Source organism: Cygnus atratus, chromosome 2 (genome assembly GCF_013377495.2).
Source record: "Cygnus atratus isolate AKBS03 ecotype Queensland, Australia chromosome 2, CAtr_DNAZoo_HiC_assembly, whole genome shotgun sequence".
Classification (NCBI taxonomy): domain Eukaryota; kingdom Metazoa; phylum Chordata; class Aves; order Anseriformes; family Anatidae; genus Cygnus; species Cygnus atratus.
This window is the reverse complement of record NC_066363.1, coordinates 31,909,108-31,926,278: the sequence shown is the minus strand read 5'-3', so window position 1 is coordinate 31,926,278 and position 17,171 is coordinate 31,909,108. Positions and strand designations below refer to the sequence as shown.

Sequence of the window (17,171 nt, the reverse complement as noted above, 5' to 3'; positions counted from 1 at the left end):
GCACCTGAGGTTAACTTAGTAACTCTGAAACCTAGTTAAACAAAACCAAAAAGACCATCAGAACAGTGTTTAATGGAAAAGCAACAAATTTCACACAGGAACCTTCACATGTATTTGAATACTGAGCTGCTGGAGTATGCTCACATGGGCAGAAGGAACTAGGCTGGCGGTACGTGAGGCGCAGGTTCTGATGTGTTTCAGTTCCACAATTTATGCCGCTACTTAACAATAATATCGGTAGCAAACATATAGAGGTTTCTTTGTAACATCTAGAGCAGGAAAAAGACATGCAATGCTGTATGCCCTACTGGAGTAGAAGTCGTGCTGTTTGGTCAGAAATGTGTAAAAGCGTTTAAATTAGCGACTGCTGCTTGGCACCAAAGAGCTCAGAAGAAAAGCAGAACCGCGTCTCGTCGGGGACGGGGCACAAAAACTGTAAAGTGCTTTTGGAAACAATGCCTTTTAGTTCTGCTGCCCTCAACTTCTCCCTTGGGCTGCCGACTATTTGAGGCCGGAGCAGCCGAGGCTGGGCTCCCGCCGCCGCGAAGGCACTGCCCGACCTGCGCCCTGCCCGGCTCCGCATTCACCGGCCTGCCCCGGTCCCCAGCGGGGTAGCCGAGCTGCCCATGGCCCCCCCGGCCCAGGTAGGGACAGCGGCGGGCTGGTGAAGGAGGGAAGGAGGGAACGGAGGAGGGATCGGGCCCGGCCGGGGGCGGCCCCCATGGGCGGGCGGCGGCGGCGCACGGAGCCCTCGCAAGATGGCGGCCGCTCGGGGCCGAGCTACCGGGGCGGCTGCGGGGCTGGGGGCGGCGGGCGGCCGCTGAGGGAGGCGGCCCGGGGCTCGCCTGGCCGCAGGGTGGGGGGAACTTTCTGCGCGGCCGCCGGCCTTCACCATGCTGCGGGGCTAGAGCCGCGGAGACGCCGCAGCGGGGTAATAATGTTAGCAGAGGTAAGAGCCCTGCCCCGGCCCGCCGGGGTGCGGGGGGAACGGGAGGGCAGGGAGCGGCTCTCCGCACGGCCGGGCGGGCAGCCCCGCGCGGCGGTCCCCGGGGGACGAGGGGCTGCTGTCGGCCGGGGCCTCGGCTGCTCGCACCGGCCAGCGCCGGGCCCCTCTTAGCGCTCTGCCTCCGCCCCTCTCCTCCGCCAGGAGCCGGCAGGGCCCTCCCGGGCCCCTTTACCCTGCCCGGCGAGAGGCCGCGGGGCGGCGGCTCGGGGAGGGAGAGCCGCACCTGGCCGGGAGGCCTGCCTAGGCCGCGCCGGGGGGATGCGCCGCCCGGCCCCCGCCGAAGCCCCTCCGACCCGCCCCGCTGCGGTGGCTTTGCTTAGTCAAGGCTCCGCGTTTTCTTTCCCCTTCCAAAGGCTTAAGCCGAGCAGTTCTGCCCTGGCTGGAGTTTCTGGCTGTGGGCAGTTGGTAGAAGTGAGCTGCATCTCCCAGCTCGGGGGTCTCAGCCCAAAATCAGACAGACGGATATGAGACAAGTCTCTGTCTGAGGGTCTGCGTGGGTCAGGAGGGGCTCCCGTGCCAAAAGGTGATGCCCAAGGGGGAGGCTCGCATTGTGTGTCGGTCACACTAAGCGAGACTTTCCTCTGTACTTGGTTTTCTCTCCAAAGACAGATTGATTTTCTATTTTTAATCGGTCAACAAGGTGTCTGGCATACAGACGCTTCCCAAACGTGATGACTGTGTTACGTGCATTATGTGTCTTGTAATTTATCGCTTGATCCTGCAGTGAAGGTTATTTGTCCAAAAATAAATTGTCTTAAAACTTAAGCATCTTACAGGATGAAGACTTGCCTTCTGACACCTGGAAAATTTAGCTTTGCTTTCCTCAGTGATAGCTAAGGAAGTACAGTGAAGCTTTGTATTTGCATCAGAGTTTCAGGGCATTAGAAACGTGGCTTTGTGGAGTTATGAGCTCTCAAATCTCCCCAGGAGGGTAACATCTGCCAAGTGACTTAAACATGTAAAAATACATGACCTATTTTTGCACGCGGGGTATGTGATGGGTAGTCGAAGTTAGTGGTCTGCATGAAATAGCCCTGGTAGGGATGATGTGTACAAGCATTAATACTTGCAATTGAGATTATTTTAAGGGTGTCATAGAACGTTCTGGGTTGGTGCCTCACACCTGACTTTTTGTTCTGTTTGGTGATGGCTGTGTGTGCCTATTTCAGGACACTTTATTGTCTTGGACTTGAAAATGCTTGTCTCGTATCACCCACGCTGTTATACCAGTGCCACTTATTCCATTGGCTTTTGGAGGTAAAACCTGAAGCTTGTGTTTGTTATGACCGGTTATGATACTTAGCCTTGGTACCTGGAGGACTGGGTTCTGACGTGCTCTACTGCTTGTTCTCATTACAAAATCTTTGTAGACAAGATGCTTTGAAGCATTGCAGGCTTGGTGTCTTCCAAGAAAACGAATTTTTAAAATCTTGGGGGCGTCTAGCAAAGTTGTAGGCAGGCTTTGATTGCTTGCCTGAACAGCAGTCGTGGGGAGGAGTTCTTCAAACAACCAGACAGCTCTGGAATGGCCACAACAGTGTTTGCAATTTAGAAGCAAACAAGAAAACTCTTCTGACATACAAACTGGAAGGAGTCCTTCTCAGTGTGCTTTTTTTGGCTGCTCTGATGGTGACTTGAGTGACTTGGTAACTAAATCACCTTGTGAAAACTGCGTGCATGCCTGCGAACTGTTTCACACTTGGCAGGAAGATGCAGATTGCCTCAAGCCTACTGATGCATATACAGTATTCTATAAACACTTAAATCTCCTTTTTTTAAAAAAACAAAAACACTTTATTAGTGAAAAGTTAATAGGAATGTATGGTGGACTGGCATTAGAGGAGGACAATAGGGAGAACTGCATGCATCTTTAGGCTGCCTAAATTTATCTTAATATCTGGATGCGGTATTTCCTAAAATATGAAGGCTGTACTAACTAACTTTAGGGAGGGTGAACGCCAGACAGCCAGTAGGTCTTTTTTTTCTGTCACAGAGTAACTGTTTATTTAAAAGCATACAGTGAAGCGAGATTAGAAAAAAATAAAAAACCTAATTTGGTGGATTTTTGTGGACGTGGGTAGTTGGCTACTGCCTAAAATGGCCAAGATCACCGTCAATTTTGGGGTCATTAAAAACTTGGAAAAATATCCTGCTATAACTGCTAGTTTTATGAATTCAATATAATTAAGCAAAATATTTAAGTTTGCATTTTTAAGTGCGAAGATGAGGCAGGATCTGGTTCTGCATGTGCTGTTATCTTACAGTTAAAATGTAACTTAGTTTCTCAGAATCGGCTTCCTGCATCCTTCGACTGTATCCATATATGCAGACCGCAGCAGATTCAGGCCAGTTCTGATGCGGTTAGAATTAGGGCCTTGTAATCAGTAATTTCAGGGGAAGATCGCACTTCCTGTCAGGAAAAAAATACTGGGTAGTTGGTTGGATTTTTTTTTTTTCCCCTTACTGCAGGTCTTATTTTAGTTGCATCACAAATCACATTGTTGGATGCCAGACACATTCTTATTTACCTACCTAGCAAAGGCTGCTCCCCAACTTCTTGTCGTCTTTTTGGCCATTGGAACTCACTTTTGCGGTCGTGGCGATGCGTTCTGTCTGTAGGTGTTCAGAGTGCTGCTGCAACAGCTGTTTCTCTAGTTGACCTTTCTGTGTCTTTTCACTTGTTCCCTTTTTCTTACTCATCAGATGTCTCCTTTGCCATTCAAGACTCAGCGTGGCCTGTTCCCACGCGACTTACTGCTTCAGCACTCAGCACTGGTTTTCTCCTCCGATGAAGCTGTGATGGATACGAGTTGCCCTTGTCCATCTCGTGTGTTTTCAGGTGGCTGCCTTCACCGTTCTTGACTTCTTTGCAGTGGCAACTGTACAGCCCTTGGCACAGCAAGGCAGCTGGTGCTTAACAACTGTGTCTTATGCTGCTTAATTTTATCTTAAATTCAGATGGGGGCAAAATAGGATTTCAGTGAGACTTAGTTTACAAGAAGTTTCAGAGCTTATTTATAATTGACAACCCGCAATTGAGTTTGCAGTCAGTATTGCCTCTCTGGAAGCGTAAGCATGCTCCTCAATTTTTCGACAGCTTCTTCTCCAATGTTTTTCTTATTAAACTGGTTTGAGATTCTTAGTGGTGGCATCCCTCTGAATTTATCAGCAGCTAAATTTTCAACAGTTCAATTCTCTTTTTAGCGGAGAGACTTTGCAGTCACTAGCTAGTGACAGTTGAAAAGCTTTTTGAAATTTGACAGAGTAGGAAAAGTTACTTTTTCTTGTCTGCAACTGAAAATAAGCAATGTAAAATGAGCTCTGATTTGTTGATATTTATTGCAACCAGTCAAGATAATTCACCAACCACAGATAAATTACCTTTCAGTTAAACTACTTTTTATTTATAAAAGATGTGTAGCAAACTTTTATTCTCGTTAAACTTTGATGGCTGAGACCACTGAGAGCTGTTTTTGGGGAAGACCAAGGAAATTATCCTGACTAAATAAAATTTAGTCTAAAATTTTAGAATAAAGATTGACTTAGCAGCTTGTTTTAACTTGCTTTAGAATAGTAATGAATTAGCCTTACTGAAACAGTAGTACATTGTAATGTACATGTTCCTCCAACCCTGAAAGATGCGGACACAGTTAACTGCTAAACTGCTAAACACAGTTAACATCTAAACCCTCTGGACTTCATAGCGGCCTTCCAGTACCTAAAGGAGGCCTACATGAAAGCTGGGGAGGGACTCTTTGTCAGGGGGTGTAGGGATGGGACAAGGAGTAATGGCTTTAAACTAAAAGAGGGTAGGTTTCGATTAGATGTTAGGAAGAAATTCTTCCCTCAGAGGGAGGTGAGGCACTGGAACAGGTTGCCCAGAGAAGCTGTGGATGCCCCATCCCTGGAGGTGTTCAAGGCCAGGCTGGATGGGGCTTTGGGCAACCTGGTCTGGTGGGAGGTGTCCCTGCCCATGGCGGGGGGTTGGAATTAGATGGTCTTTAAGATCCCTTCCAGTCCAAACCATACTGTGATTCTATGGCTATTCCTATATAGGTGGTCATAAAGTGATTAGGTCTAATGGAGTTTTGCATCAGTTCTAAAATGTCAGTCTGTGCAATTCCCCAGAACAGTGTGGAAGAGGAAAAGTGTGAAGCTTCTTAATTTAGTAGAAATTGTAATAGCTTGCCTGGTTAGATAGCTTAAGGAGCTTAAATGTTGATTTCCTCTGTTTGGTAGTGCTCTAGGGAATTATCTCTGGTTTAAATACGTTTGTCCCTTTATCCCCACCCTTACGGAGATGACAAAGCAGGTTTTCATCTGAACTAACATGAGGAGCATTGCTATTATTAGAAATGAGAAACCATTGGAGTTGTATGCAGGCTATTGGCAGCACTTAAGAACTAATATTTTCAAGTCCCATTAACACCTTTCGCTGTCACTTGGCTGAAAGTACTAAGGCTGGAATAATAGAAAAATCAATTGTAATTGGCACTTTCAGTTACATGAGAGAGAAACTTCAAGAAGCGCAAGACATCATGATCTTGGGCTTAATTGCTTGTTCTCTTTTTTTTTTTAAATTATTATTCCATAAGTAATCAGTAATCTTTCATTTCTGAACTGAAAAAATGAGGCGTTACTTCATGATGTAACCATATTGGAATATTTTGATAAGATCACTACCCTTGTTTACATGATTTTTATTGTATTACACTTTAATTGGGTAATTGTGATTATGGGTATGAGGTGAAATAGACATTGGCTTATAATGTGAGTAAGCGTGGTTGGTGGGTATGTTCATCTAGGCGACTTCTTTTATAACTGTCACTTATTTTGGAAATAAGTCAATTTCTATCCTGCTAGAGTTCAGGAGTATCTGTCAAGTATTTTATTCTTGCTCAGAAACAGAAATAGCTCTGAAATCCTTAGAGAAGAGAAGTAGATTTCTGAAGGACTTAGTGTTGCTTGGTGTTTTATATATTGCAGGGGATGTGATCTCAGTGAAAGCTCTCTAAGACAACTTTACTTGTGAATTTAATCAATTGGCATTTTAAAAGCCCCACAAATTTTCAGCTGGTTTTGTTCAAGGAGGATTTTCTAAAAGTGCTTTGTAAAACAGGATACGGAGTTTGACCGCAGTGGTTACTTCAGTAGTATTTTAGTTTGAGGCCATTTCATCAGTGGTCCTGAAACTTCTGGAGTCCTGCAGGTTTGCATAGTTTCTCAGACAGTGAGCATGAGATTTAAGACCCATTTGAACCTCAGTAGGAGTCAGTCTGCCAGGTGCCAGCAGGAGAAGAGAAACCTCTGCAATCTCTGCTCACTTTGCACTGAAGTCCCTTCTTGCATCAAATGGCAAACGTGATACACATACTGCAGCTTGGCTTGGTTAGAAGAACTCTTGGTATTTAGAACTATTATCTATCAAGAACTGATTTTTGTTTTACAGGTGGGAGTAGTGCTATGATTTTTTTTTTCCAAGAGAGGGGCGATATGGCCTAACTAGAGGCTCACAGGTACCTGTTGAGAACATTGATGTCTAGAGCGTTCAGTTAAGTATCGCAGTCTGAGTTTTGGGTCAGAAGATGGGCTACACACGTTTTCTTTCCAAGAATATTCATGAATTTGGGATCTGGCTTGCTTTGTACAGAATCGGCTGCTTTTATTACCATGTGATTCATATTTATCGCGTCTCTTCCTCTGCCTTTCTTGCCTCAGTTCTGTGTTTCTGGGAGGAACGGTGTGGTCTGAATTCCATTTTATTCAAGCCTGTCAGTGCTATTATTGCATAAATATTGCTATTTTAATATCATGTATTTCTGTTCTTCCATATATGTTTGCAACCCTGAGGGCTAGCTCTGCTCCGCGCTTCTGCTGGTGCCATATAAGGCACTCTAGGTTAGGCTCGAGCAGGAAGTTTGCATTGCTACACATCCTGTGGGATGCTCCGCGCTTCCACTCTTCCTGCTGATGCTGTCAGACGAGGGCCAAGCAGAAGATACTCTCGAAGTTCATCGTGAAATTCTTGTTACAGCTAACCAACTGGTTATGAAACAGTGCCTCAGACTTGGCATAACTCCTGTCATAGCTCATAATCAGCACTGAAAGCATGGGCAGAACGTGCCTGATGTTCCCGGTCATCCCATGGTCAGAATCTGGCACTCCAGACCACGGGGATAAGCTAAAAATCTGGTGCTTGAGGAAGGAAGTATCCAGCCAGTGTAACTGTAGAAAGAATGTTTGTTTTAAAGTATTGCTGATCATAAAAATCATCTTGGAACTGTTTGACTTAAGGGCATGGTGAAACCTTGCTCATTGCTGTTCTAAGAACAGCTGCTGCAGGCTGACCAGAGTTGTCTTGGATCCTTTCTTCTTTGTGAGGCTGACGCCTCTTCACCTACACCTCTGTATTCCATTATAACAACTCCAGACTTAGTTTATTTTCAGAGTTTTCCTGAGTGTTGCATTATGGCATCATATAGCATCTTCCTGAAGCATATCTAATGATTTTTGTGATGTCTTGCTAGTTCTTTTGGTAGATAAGGAAAATGTATGTGCTTGAAATTGCACCTGTATTTTTGTGTGCAATTTTTTCCTCAAATGCTATGCTGAGCGTTTTTTCCAGCATATGTTGGCATATTTGCTAATAGTTTTTACTTTAATTTTTAATATTGCTACCTATTGTTTGAGGTATCAAGCTTCTTTTAACATAATTGGAAGAAATACTCTTATTATAATATTTTGTATATTCAAACAAGCATTTCTGATCACAGTGCTAACAAATTGCAATTCATTTCTGTAAAGAAAAATCTTTTAATATGATGATCTTAAAGCTTGTGATTTAACATCTCATTTACAGATTTAATCTTAGGGTACATTGCAAAACAACGAAAAGGGGGCTTATTATGGTTCATCTATTGCTTATGTATAATTTTAAGATTATTGTGGGGGAGATTGTTTTGTGTGAAAGTACCTGTCATTGTTTTGATACAAAGATGTATCTTTATAGTGCTAGGTTGCTGGGAGAGTAAGTCTTTATTTTAAATTTTCATTCCTTTTTTTCTAAATTGAGTACTCAGTAGCTGTGCTAAACATAATTTACTTGCACTGTTTGTGTACGAGCACTGAGTGCCTTGCTTTATGGCATGACGTTATCTCTTTTCTGCTTCATGCTTGCGTTAATTTGACTTTCTTGTGTTAATGATGAAATAAGTTTTATATATTTACACTATCTGGACTTTGGATCGTATTGGTCTTGTCTTTCAGTTGGCAATTGCCCTGCTACAGCTTTTTAAAGAATTCTTGAGAAGATGATGAGTTAGAAATAGAGACCAAAGGCAAACTTTGTTTATATAAATGCTCCAAAGCTCTTCCCTACTTTGTTTGAGAATACAGTAAAGGAAAATAAATAACCAATTATTGATGGCCTGCTCTTGCCTATCACTGTATTTTTGCTTTATTTTACTGGTACCTTCTTTTCTCTTGTTTTCTATTTGAAATTGTTTTGCTGTAATAATCTCAATATGTTAATATTTTGCTTGTGTTCTTCTTAATTTTTCTCTTGATTTCTAGAGATTCGGCCTTAACCGTGTTTTTTCTTGTTCTCCGTTTTTTTGATGCATTATGCAAGGTATTTTTCTGATTTCCAAGGATCAAAGTAACCATGCTGCTCTTGTGTGGAACAGTATGAGTTGGTCTGTGAATGCTGCCACTTTGTTATCTGTGTGGCTCTTCATTTATTTATTACTTGTCACTCTCATGTGTTTCCTTCCTCTTTGTTTTTCTTCCTTAAATGTTTATCTGTGTTTTCCTGCTGATGTCACGGGGTAGGGCATACATTTTTCTCTAGATATATTGCAGGCATAAAGGAATATAAGATACTGAGTGTCATTTCATGTTAGAATTAACGTGGAATGACACTCAGTATCTCATATATGAGTGGATCTAGTCTGGGCTGCTGCTAAAGGGGGTTTTCCCAGTCCCACCTGGTCCAGCTGGTGTGATGCTGCTTCTTGCATCAGGTCTAGCAGCTACCTGGGAACCATGTGAGGAATTTTTTGGCAGCCGCATGAGGAGTCAGTGGGAACACAGAAATTCCCCAATCAATGGCTATGTGATCCAGTGTGAGTGAAGTGCACAGTGCCTTCCTGCATTTACTTCTATTTACATCTAAAATAGAACTAATACCCAAAATAATTCCTATCTTTTTGAAAATGGGGATCATCCTTGTTCCTTCTTTGACTTCTGAAAGCATCTGTGCCTCTAAAATACTTACGAGTGAGGTGAGCTACATCCACTTTGGCAAGTTTTTATTTTTTTCTTTTAGTGTTCTTGATGTTGATGATGGCTGAGGTTTTTAGATCTCTTCTGTAAGCTTGCACCAAGAGCTGGGAGCTGGGTACTCAAATTACTCGGTTTCATCTGTTGGAAATATTCCATACTCAGGTGCTGGAAAGGCTTGTTTGAGAATGAAGTGTTCCAGGGAGTTCATAAAACTATCCGTCTGTAAATTTTATTTGCAGATATTCATGCTTGCTGTCCCCTTCGGTGCCGTGGTGGGCAGTGTGTGCACCACGGAGCCATCCAGGATGTAGCTGGCACAGTAACTCTGGGCCCAGATTGTGCCCGAGAAAGGAGGGGAGGCTGCTGAGGCTGAAATATTCATCAGGATACTCAACAGGCTCTGTGCGTACATAGAGGCCAAGTGGACTGAGGTTATGGGGCAGAGACTTGGAAGAAATTATAGGAGGTCTCTCTCTACTTACACGTACCTTGGTTTCTGAGCTGCACACTGCAGCCCACCAGCAGTGGTGCAAATCACTCAGATAAACCCTGCGAAGCTTAAGCACTTCAGATGCAGCGTGCAAAATGGGTTTGTTGATAACAGACAGCGCTCAGGAAAAAGTGAGAAGTGCACAGAAGACCAGGAAAGAAATGCTCAGAGTAACCATGGTTTACTGAAAGGAATGGTGAATCAAATGGGACTTGGAAGTAAGTGGGTAAAGCAGGCAAGCCATAAGGATTGAAGGAGGGATTAGGAAAGGGGATTTTAAACACAGGAGGGGGAAAGATTGGGAATATTTGTAATTGATATTCTTCTTACATTTATCCCACTGAAAAAGGCTATAGTATTCAAAAATTCTTTTCCCCTTGTTAAATAGGGAGACTTTTTTTTTTTTTTTTTTTTTTTTGGTCAGGCACTGTCCATTCTGCAAAGAATTAGCAAATCTTTTGATGTTACGGACTACTGGAAAATTTGGACATGCTGATCTCATTTTTTATGTTTTTAATGCAGCTGGATGATATTCTGTCCAGAAAAACAGTTGTAATGAACTGGAAATTTGGAGGATTGCTGTAGCTTTGTAAATGTTTTTGTCATTTTGTATAACATCAATTTTCATGTTTGTCTTCATCTAGAAGCATCCTTCATATAAAATTTGGCTTTCTGAGAGCTCAGATGTAATCTCAGAGACTATTGAGAATTTGTAGTGAAAGCATTTGTATCAGTTTCTTTTTGGTATCCCGGCAAGAAAATTTAGTGCGTTTAAAGAACTGAAGTAAGTTTAAACATAAGAAGGGAATAGCGGAGTAGCAGCATAGTCGTCAGAGAAAGGTTCTAGTATTCCTTCAGTGGATTTGAGCTGCTGCTTAAAATGCACTACATTTGCAGCCTGGATCTGTTATTTGGCTACTGGAAACTGCTTCTTTGAGGTTCCTCTTTTCACATCCATTTAGTTTTGTAGTTGAAGCTAATTATCATCCTGGTTAAAAAGCACTACATATTTAAAAAAAAAAAATCATTTAGGTTGGAAAAGACCTCTAAGATCATCGAGTCCAACCGTTAACCTAGCACTGCTAAGTCTACCACCAAACCATGTCCGTAAGCGCCACATCTACATGTCTTTTGAATTCCTCCAGGGATGGTGACTCAATTACTTCCCTGGGCAGCCTGTTCCAGTGCCTCACAACCCTTCAAGTGAAGAAAATTTTGCTGTTATCCAACCTAAACCTTCCCTGGTGCAACTTGAGGCCTCTTGTCCTATCACTTGAGAACTTCTTGTCCTATCATTTCTTAGTGGGAGAGGAGACTGACCCCCATCCCCTCTATAAACCTCCTTTGCAGTAGTTGTAGAGAGCAATAAGGTCTCCCCTGAGCCTCCTTTTCTCCAGGCTAAACAACCCCAGTTCCCTCAGCTGCTCCTCATAAGACTTGTTTTCTAGACCCTTCACCAACTTCATTGCCCTTCCTTGGGCACACCCTAGCACCTCGATGCCCTTGTAGTGAGTGGTCCAAAGCTGAACACAGTATTTGAGGTTTGGCCTCACCGGAGCCGAGTACAGGGGGACAATCAGCTCCCTAGTCCTGCTGGCCACACTATTTCTGATACAAGCCAGGATGCTGTTGGCCTTCTTGGCCACCTGAGCACACTGCTGGCTCATATTCGGCTGGCTATCTGTGAACGCCCCCAGGTCCCTTTGTGCCAGTCAGCTGTCCAGCCACTCTCCCCTCAGCCTGTAGCATTGCATGGGGTTGTTGCGCCCCAGGTGCAGGACCCAGCCCTTGGCCTTGTTGAACCTCATATAATTGGCCTCAGCCCATCTGGTCCAGCCTATCCAGATCCTCCTGCAGAGCCCTCCTACACTCAAGCAGGTCAACACTCACGCCCAACTCGGTGTCATCTGCAAACTTACTGAGGGTGCACTTGATCCCCTCGTCCAGATCACTGATTGAAGAGAACTGGCCCCAGTGCTGAGCCCTGGGGGACACCACTACTGACAGGCCTCCAACTGGGTTTAACTCCATTCACTGCAACTCTTTGGGCCCAGCCACCGAGACAGTTTTTAACGCAATGAAGCGTATGCCCATACAGGCCTTGAGCAGCCAGCTTCTTCAGGAGAATGCTGTGGGAAGCCTTACTGGGTCAAAGGCTGTACTGAAGTCTGGGGAGACCACATCCACAGCCCTTCCCTTGTCCACTGAGTGCGTCACCTTGTCATAGAAGGAGATCAGGTTCGTCAAGCAGGACCTGCCTTTGATAAACCCATGCTGACTGGGCCTGATCACCTGGTTGCCCAGTATGTGCACTCAGATGTTGGGGGACTGTTAGTAATTTTTTAGGAACAGCAATTAGACATAGTGAAGGGGAGATCATTGCAAGCGGAAGTCCAAACTGAAACTAGATTCATGGTGCTGGCACTGGTTGAGGTTTTGGAGTCAAAAGAACAAAAGATCCGCCCCCCCCCCCCCCCGCCCCCCCAAATTATTTAAAGCAGTCATTACAATGTTTGTAGCTGTTTCCTCAGATTCCAGTGTTTAGACAGTAAACGTCCATTATTATATTGGTGGTAGTTGTTTAGGAGACTATTGCTCTTGGTCCTTTTTTATTTCTAAAGATCAAAGTGAGCACTGGAGGGGAGGATAGTTTCAAAGGTTGTGTTACCTCCCAGTCATATAAATAGGGGCCAGAATATTAATTAGGATCACCAATAAACTTTTAAATCTACCAATCCCATGATGGCTGGTAGAGTGAGTATGTGGCTTCGGTACATGGATGTACCGATGTTTTGGCAGAAGACCCCTTATGGTTGAATTAAATATTGTGTGTTGGGTTTCCAAGTTAATTTGTATCTTAATGGAGAGGCCAAAATAGTACAGAGTACTCCAGATGTGGTCTCATGTCCAGATAGAGGATCACTTCCTTGGACCTGCTGGCAACACTTCTGTTTCTTTTCCATAAGGGCTGTCTGCCAACTCGCGTTACTGTCCGCAGGGACCCCTGGATCCCTTTCGGTAGAGCTCCTTCCCAGAGAGTTGGCCCCCAGCCTGTATTATGGCATGGGGTTATTTCATCCCGGCAAGCCTACAGTTGTTTTTGTTGAATGTCATGAGGCTTTGTCAACCCATTTCTCTAGCCTGTAGATGTCCCTCTGAATGGCAGCTCTGCCCTCATCTGGTGTCGTATGCAGACTTACCGAGAGTGTACCCTGTCCCCTCATCCAGGTAGTTAATGAAGATATTAAACAGTGGTGGTTCCCGTATGGGTCCCTGAAGGTGCCCGCCTAGTTACTGGCTGCCCACTGAACTTTGCACCACTGATGAAGTTTTTGCATCCCATCATCCAGTCTTTTTTTTTTTTTTCTTTGCTTATCATCTACTTATCAACCCATAGCTCACCAGTTAGGTGATAAGGAGAATGAGGTATTGTGCCTTGCTAAAGGGAAGATGCGCAACATTTGAGGCCCTTTCCTTGTTCCCTGCATCATTCTCCTCATCATAAAAAGGAATGGGGTTGTCAGGCATGATCTGCCCTTGCTAAATCCATGTTGGTTGCTCGCAGCCTTTCCAGGGACCGCGATGAGGCTGATGGGCCTATATCTTCCCTCTTGGCCTGGACCGACCTTCTTGAAGATGCCCTTTTGCTGCCAGTATAATTTGAGAAGGTGTCTGTGTTGGCCTTCAGCTGAGCTTTGACTTTCCTGATCCAGTACTGCTTGTAGTTAAGGTGCAATTCGACATCACAGCTCAGAAACTCAAAGGTTTCCTTTCTGAGCCCTACATTATTGTTTGTAATTTTCCTCGTTTTTAATAAAGGAAAAATTACTTTTTTTTTTTTTTTTGGAATGGTGGTGGAGCATCTTTTAACCACAAAATAATTCCACAAAGATGTGACATGAATGTCAGTAGTTAGAGATAACAGACTTGACCACTAGGGAGAATGTGGAAATTAATATTTGGTCTCGTTGAGGTGTCTATTTCTAGAGGAACCCTTCTGGCAATTATGGTAGCTAATATGAATTACCTTTTTTTTGCTTATATTCCTTCACGTCTATAGTCTGACCTAATAAGGCAATTAGAATATCTCATTATATTTAGCCCAGTCTCAGGTAAAATACTGTAAAGTTCCATCGCTAATTTAATATTTTAAAGTAACTTTTTATCTAGATAAGGAGTGTTGATTATTTGGGAACCATTAGATTGTGTTACATAATTTTAAAGTTAAGAAAAACCACAACTGGACAGTGAAATACTACAGCGCATCCAGAGCAGCTTCATCTTAAAGTAAGAGTTGTAAATGAATGTATTTCAGGGGACTCTGACAATTGTGCTGCAAGTATCAAATAACAGATTTAATATATTACCAGTAGGTTAAAGAAACAAACAAAAAACTTGGGTGACTAATTTTATAGTCAGAGTACTAATAACTAAACCATTCTGGATTGTGTGTGTGTTTGTATATACACAAATTCTCAGCTACAATCATACACATCTACAGATAGGTCATTAAAGCATGGTTTATTAGTTATCTACTTGTTGTATGGAGTTTGCTTGAGAATAATTATATTGCTTAAAGATGCTTCTATAAAATTGAAGGTATTGTCCATGCTGTGTTTCACACTTGATGTTTCTAGGACATTTTTCAGGAGTTATTTCGGAAAGAGCAAAACAGAAAAAGCACAGTTGGTGCTGTGGTGTATAGTTCCAAAATATTCGTCATCTTATGGAATTGAGCTTATTTTATCCTTCTGTGTTGTTGACAAATTCTGCATTTGTGGGGGGAAAAAAAAAAAGCACTTTCACTTCATTTCACTTCCTGTTTTTATGGACTATTGTTTAAAGTTTTTGAGGTTTCCTGAAGTATCAATTGCATATAAACTTTTTGAAGACAATTTTGTCTAAGATTATGCAAAATATTTTCATGTAGGCACTGTTGTGAAACTGTGTGATAATTCCAGGGAAGAAATATTGGATTTATTTTAAGAAAAATAAACAGTGTTCATTTGATCTCTTATAACCTGTTTCTTTCCACTTTTTTCTCCATTTCTAAAGATCCCAGACAAGAATGGCCTTTGAACAGAAAGCCACATCCCGTGTCATTTTTGTATTAAAAAAAAAAAATTTTAATGTTACTTGATAAGAGATTCTGATCGTCCCTCTTTTCCTTCTCCAGAGTTTTGCACTAGCAAGACCTGAAATAGATGTAATCTGTTTATCCTGAGGCTGAATGTAGAACAGTCTAGATTATCTCACTGGTTCGAATTCAAGCTTGAGTTAGACGGATTACTTTGTTCTCACATTGGATCACCTAAGGCGATCCTGTCAAGCAATAAGCCTGGTCCTGTTTGTCTGGTCCTGTTGGATCCTTCGTCTGTTTTCCTTCTGGCCAAACTAAGTTAGATACAAGTCAGTAAGGATCACTTTTTTTTGAAATTAAGCTAAAAATGACTTTGCGTATGTCACTTCTTCTTAGATTTAGGAAACGGGCTAAAAGTGGGCTTGTGTCTCCTATTTCTCATCATCAGCCAAGATGCTGAATTGCTGCTTTTAAACCTGTGATTCCTTGTCCTTTTGAATTAGATTATGGTTTAGAATTAGGGTTTTACCACAAGCCTCTGATCAGAAAGTGTGTGTCTGTGTCTGTGAAGGTGGCCTCTTGGTTTTCCTAGTTACATGATAAATATTTATTCCACTTTCAAAATTTGGTTATGTGAAACAAGGCTTTCTGTCCTTTGTAGTTACTTCTGCTGTAGATAAAATAGATGTTAGCCCAGAGAAGAAATGTTAGAAAAATGAAGGCTGGTTCAATTAAAATAATTAAATAAATCCACTTCCTAATTTCACATTGTCATCAGGAATGCTGGTAGAGCAGGTGTGAGAAAACAAACAAACAAAAACCAAAAAAGCCCCTTGACTTGTTAATCCAGGCTGTTTCACTTTGCTTTTTCACTTGAAAAGAAAGTTTTGGGATAAATATTTATTCTTTCTGGTAGAACCAGTGTTAATTAGAAGACTGTTCTTTTTCTTAATCATCTTACATGCACAAACAAATTTAATCAAAACATACAACATAATTTTGCTATTTTAACCAGTAATATTCAGCAATAAGGCAGTTTTTATTTTAGTAATTTTTCTGATAAAAATGAATTGCAGTAACATACACAACAGCTTTTAAACTTTTTATTACATACTGTGTTTCTGTTGTATTGTTGTGTACTTTAAGGTGATGTTAGCATATATTTTCATTTAAAGGCTTTGCACTTTTAAGAATGAATGTCATAAATCACAGAAGCAGTGCAGTGATTGTGGTTTTAGGATGCAGCAGAAGCTATTACCTGTCCTGAAGCACTTTGCTAGACCAACTTGTGTAGCTGGGGGGACAGGTAGGGGACCACGATCCCCAAAGCTTTCCTGTCTCAGGCAGCGTGAGAAACAGCAGGAAAATCCGAGCTAAACAGAGCTAGGCATGGCTGCTCTTGGATTAATCCACCTGTTAACCAATTAAACCATTCGGCATACGAAGCATGCCGTAAGCAGAACAGGATGAGCTGAGGTGGAGCGGGGACAGCTGGACTCTTGTTTAGTACAGAAGAGGGGAGTTTCCAGCCTGTGTAACCAGGAGGGATCGGCAAGAATATTGCACTTACCCAGAAGAAACTTCACAGGCCTAACTTTCTAAAACTTAACATTGTGTAATGTTCTTTATTTAAAAGGTGATCTGTTTATATTTACATCCTCTAATATTTTAGGCTTACTTGGTGAAGGAGGGGAAAAAACTAAACTTAAAGCAATAAAAGGAGAACAGAGTATATGAAAATCCTTCTCTTTAAAATTTTCCCAAGAGTTTTCTTGTGAGTACTGCAGCAGTAAATTGTTGTATAGATTTCACTGCAATTAATTTTTACATAGTTTGAGAGAGACTTTTGGGCTAAGGCAGGAAAGGGCAAAAGGATGAGACGGAAGAGGTTAAAAGAAGAGACCTTTAGTGATGGTAGGAACTAGGGATATGCAGACCTCTTTTCAAAACCCCACTTGATGTGTCTTTCACTTTGCTGTAGATTTGGCATGTAGTAGAAATGTAACTACAAAGATATTAATGGTTTATTTTGTACTTGTTAAATGTTTCTCCTGGTAGTGTAACATAACAATTTCACTGCAGATGAAATTGGTACTCCAGTTGATACTGCTTTCCAATTCTACTTGTCATGCTAGTGAAGACACAGTAATTTGAATCCTAAAATAATGTTTTTAATCACTTGACAAAAATGACACTTGCCTTAATTATAGAAAGGTTTATACATGAACACATTCCATTTACACTTAAAATGGAAGTTGAGTGAAAACGCAGATGTGGAGAATTAACAGAAAATTAAACTTGACATCTACTGT

At 42.3% G+C, this 17,171-nt stretch overlaps 1 protein-coding gene across 3 annotated transcripts in view; it reads left to right on the top strand.

The window, feature by feature from the left end:
- Positions 1-811: 811 nt before the first annotated feature.
- SNX13 (sorting nexin 13) overlaps positions 812-17,171 on the top strand; it is a 68,265-nt gene continuing 51,905 nt past the window's right edge. For 2 of the 3 annotated variants that reach the window (XM_035562485.2, XM_035562484.2), the window contains exon 1: positions 844-949. In XM_035562485.2, the coding sequence (XP_035418378.1) occupies positions 938-949 (12 nt within the window). In that variant the 5' untranslated portion in view covers positions 844-937. Of the gene's footprint in view, positions 950-17,171 lie in introns of all 3 variants that reach the window. The other variant, XM_050708993.1, reaches the window with a different exon arrangement.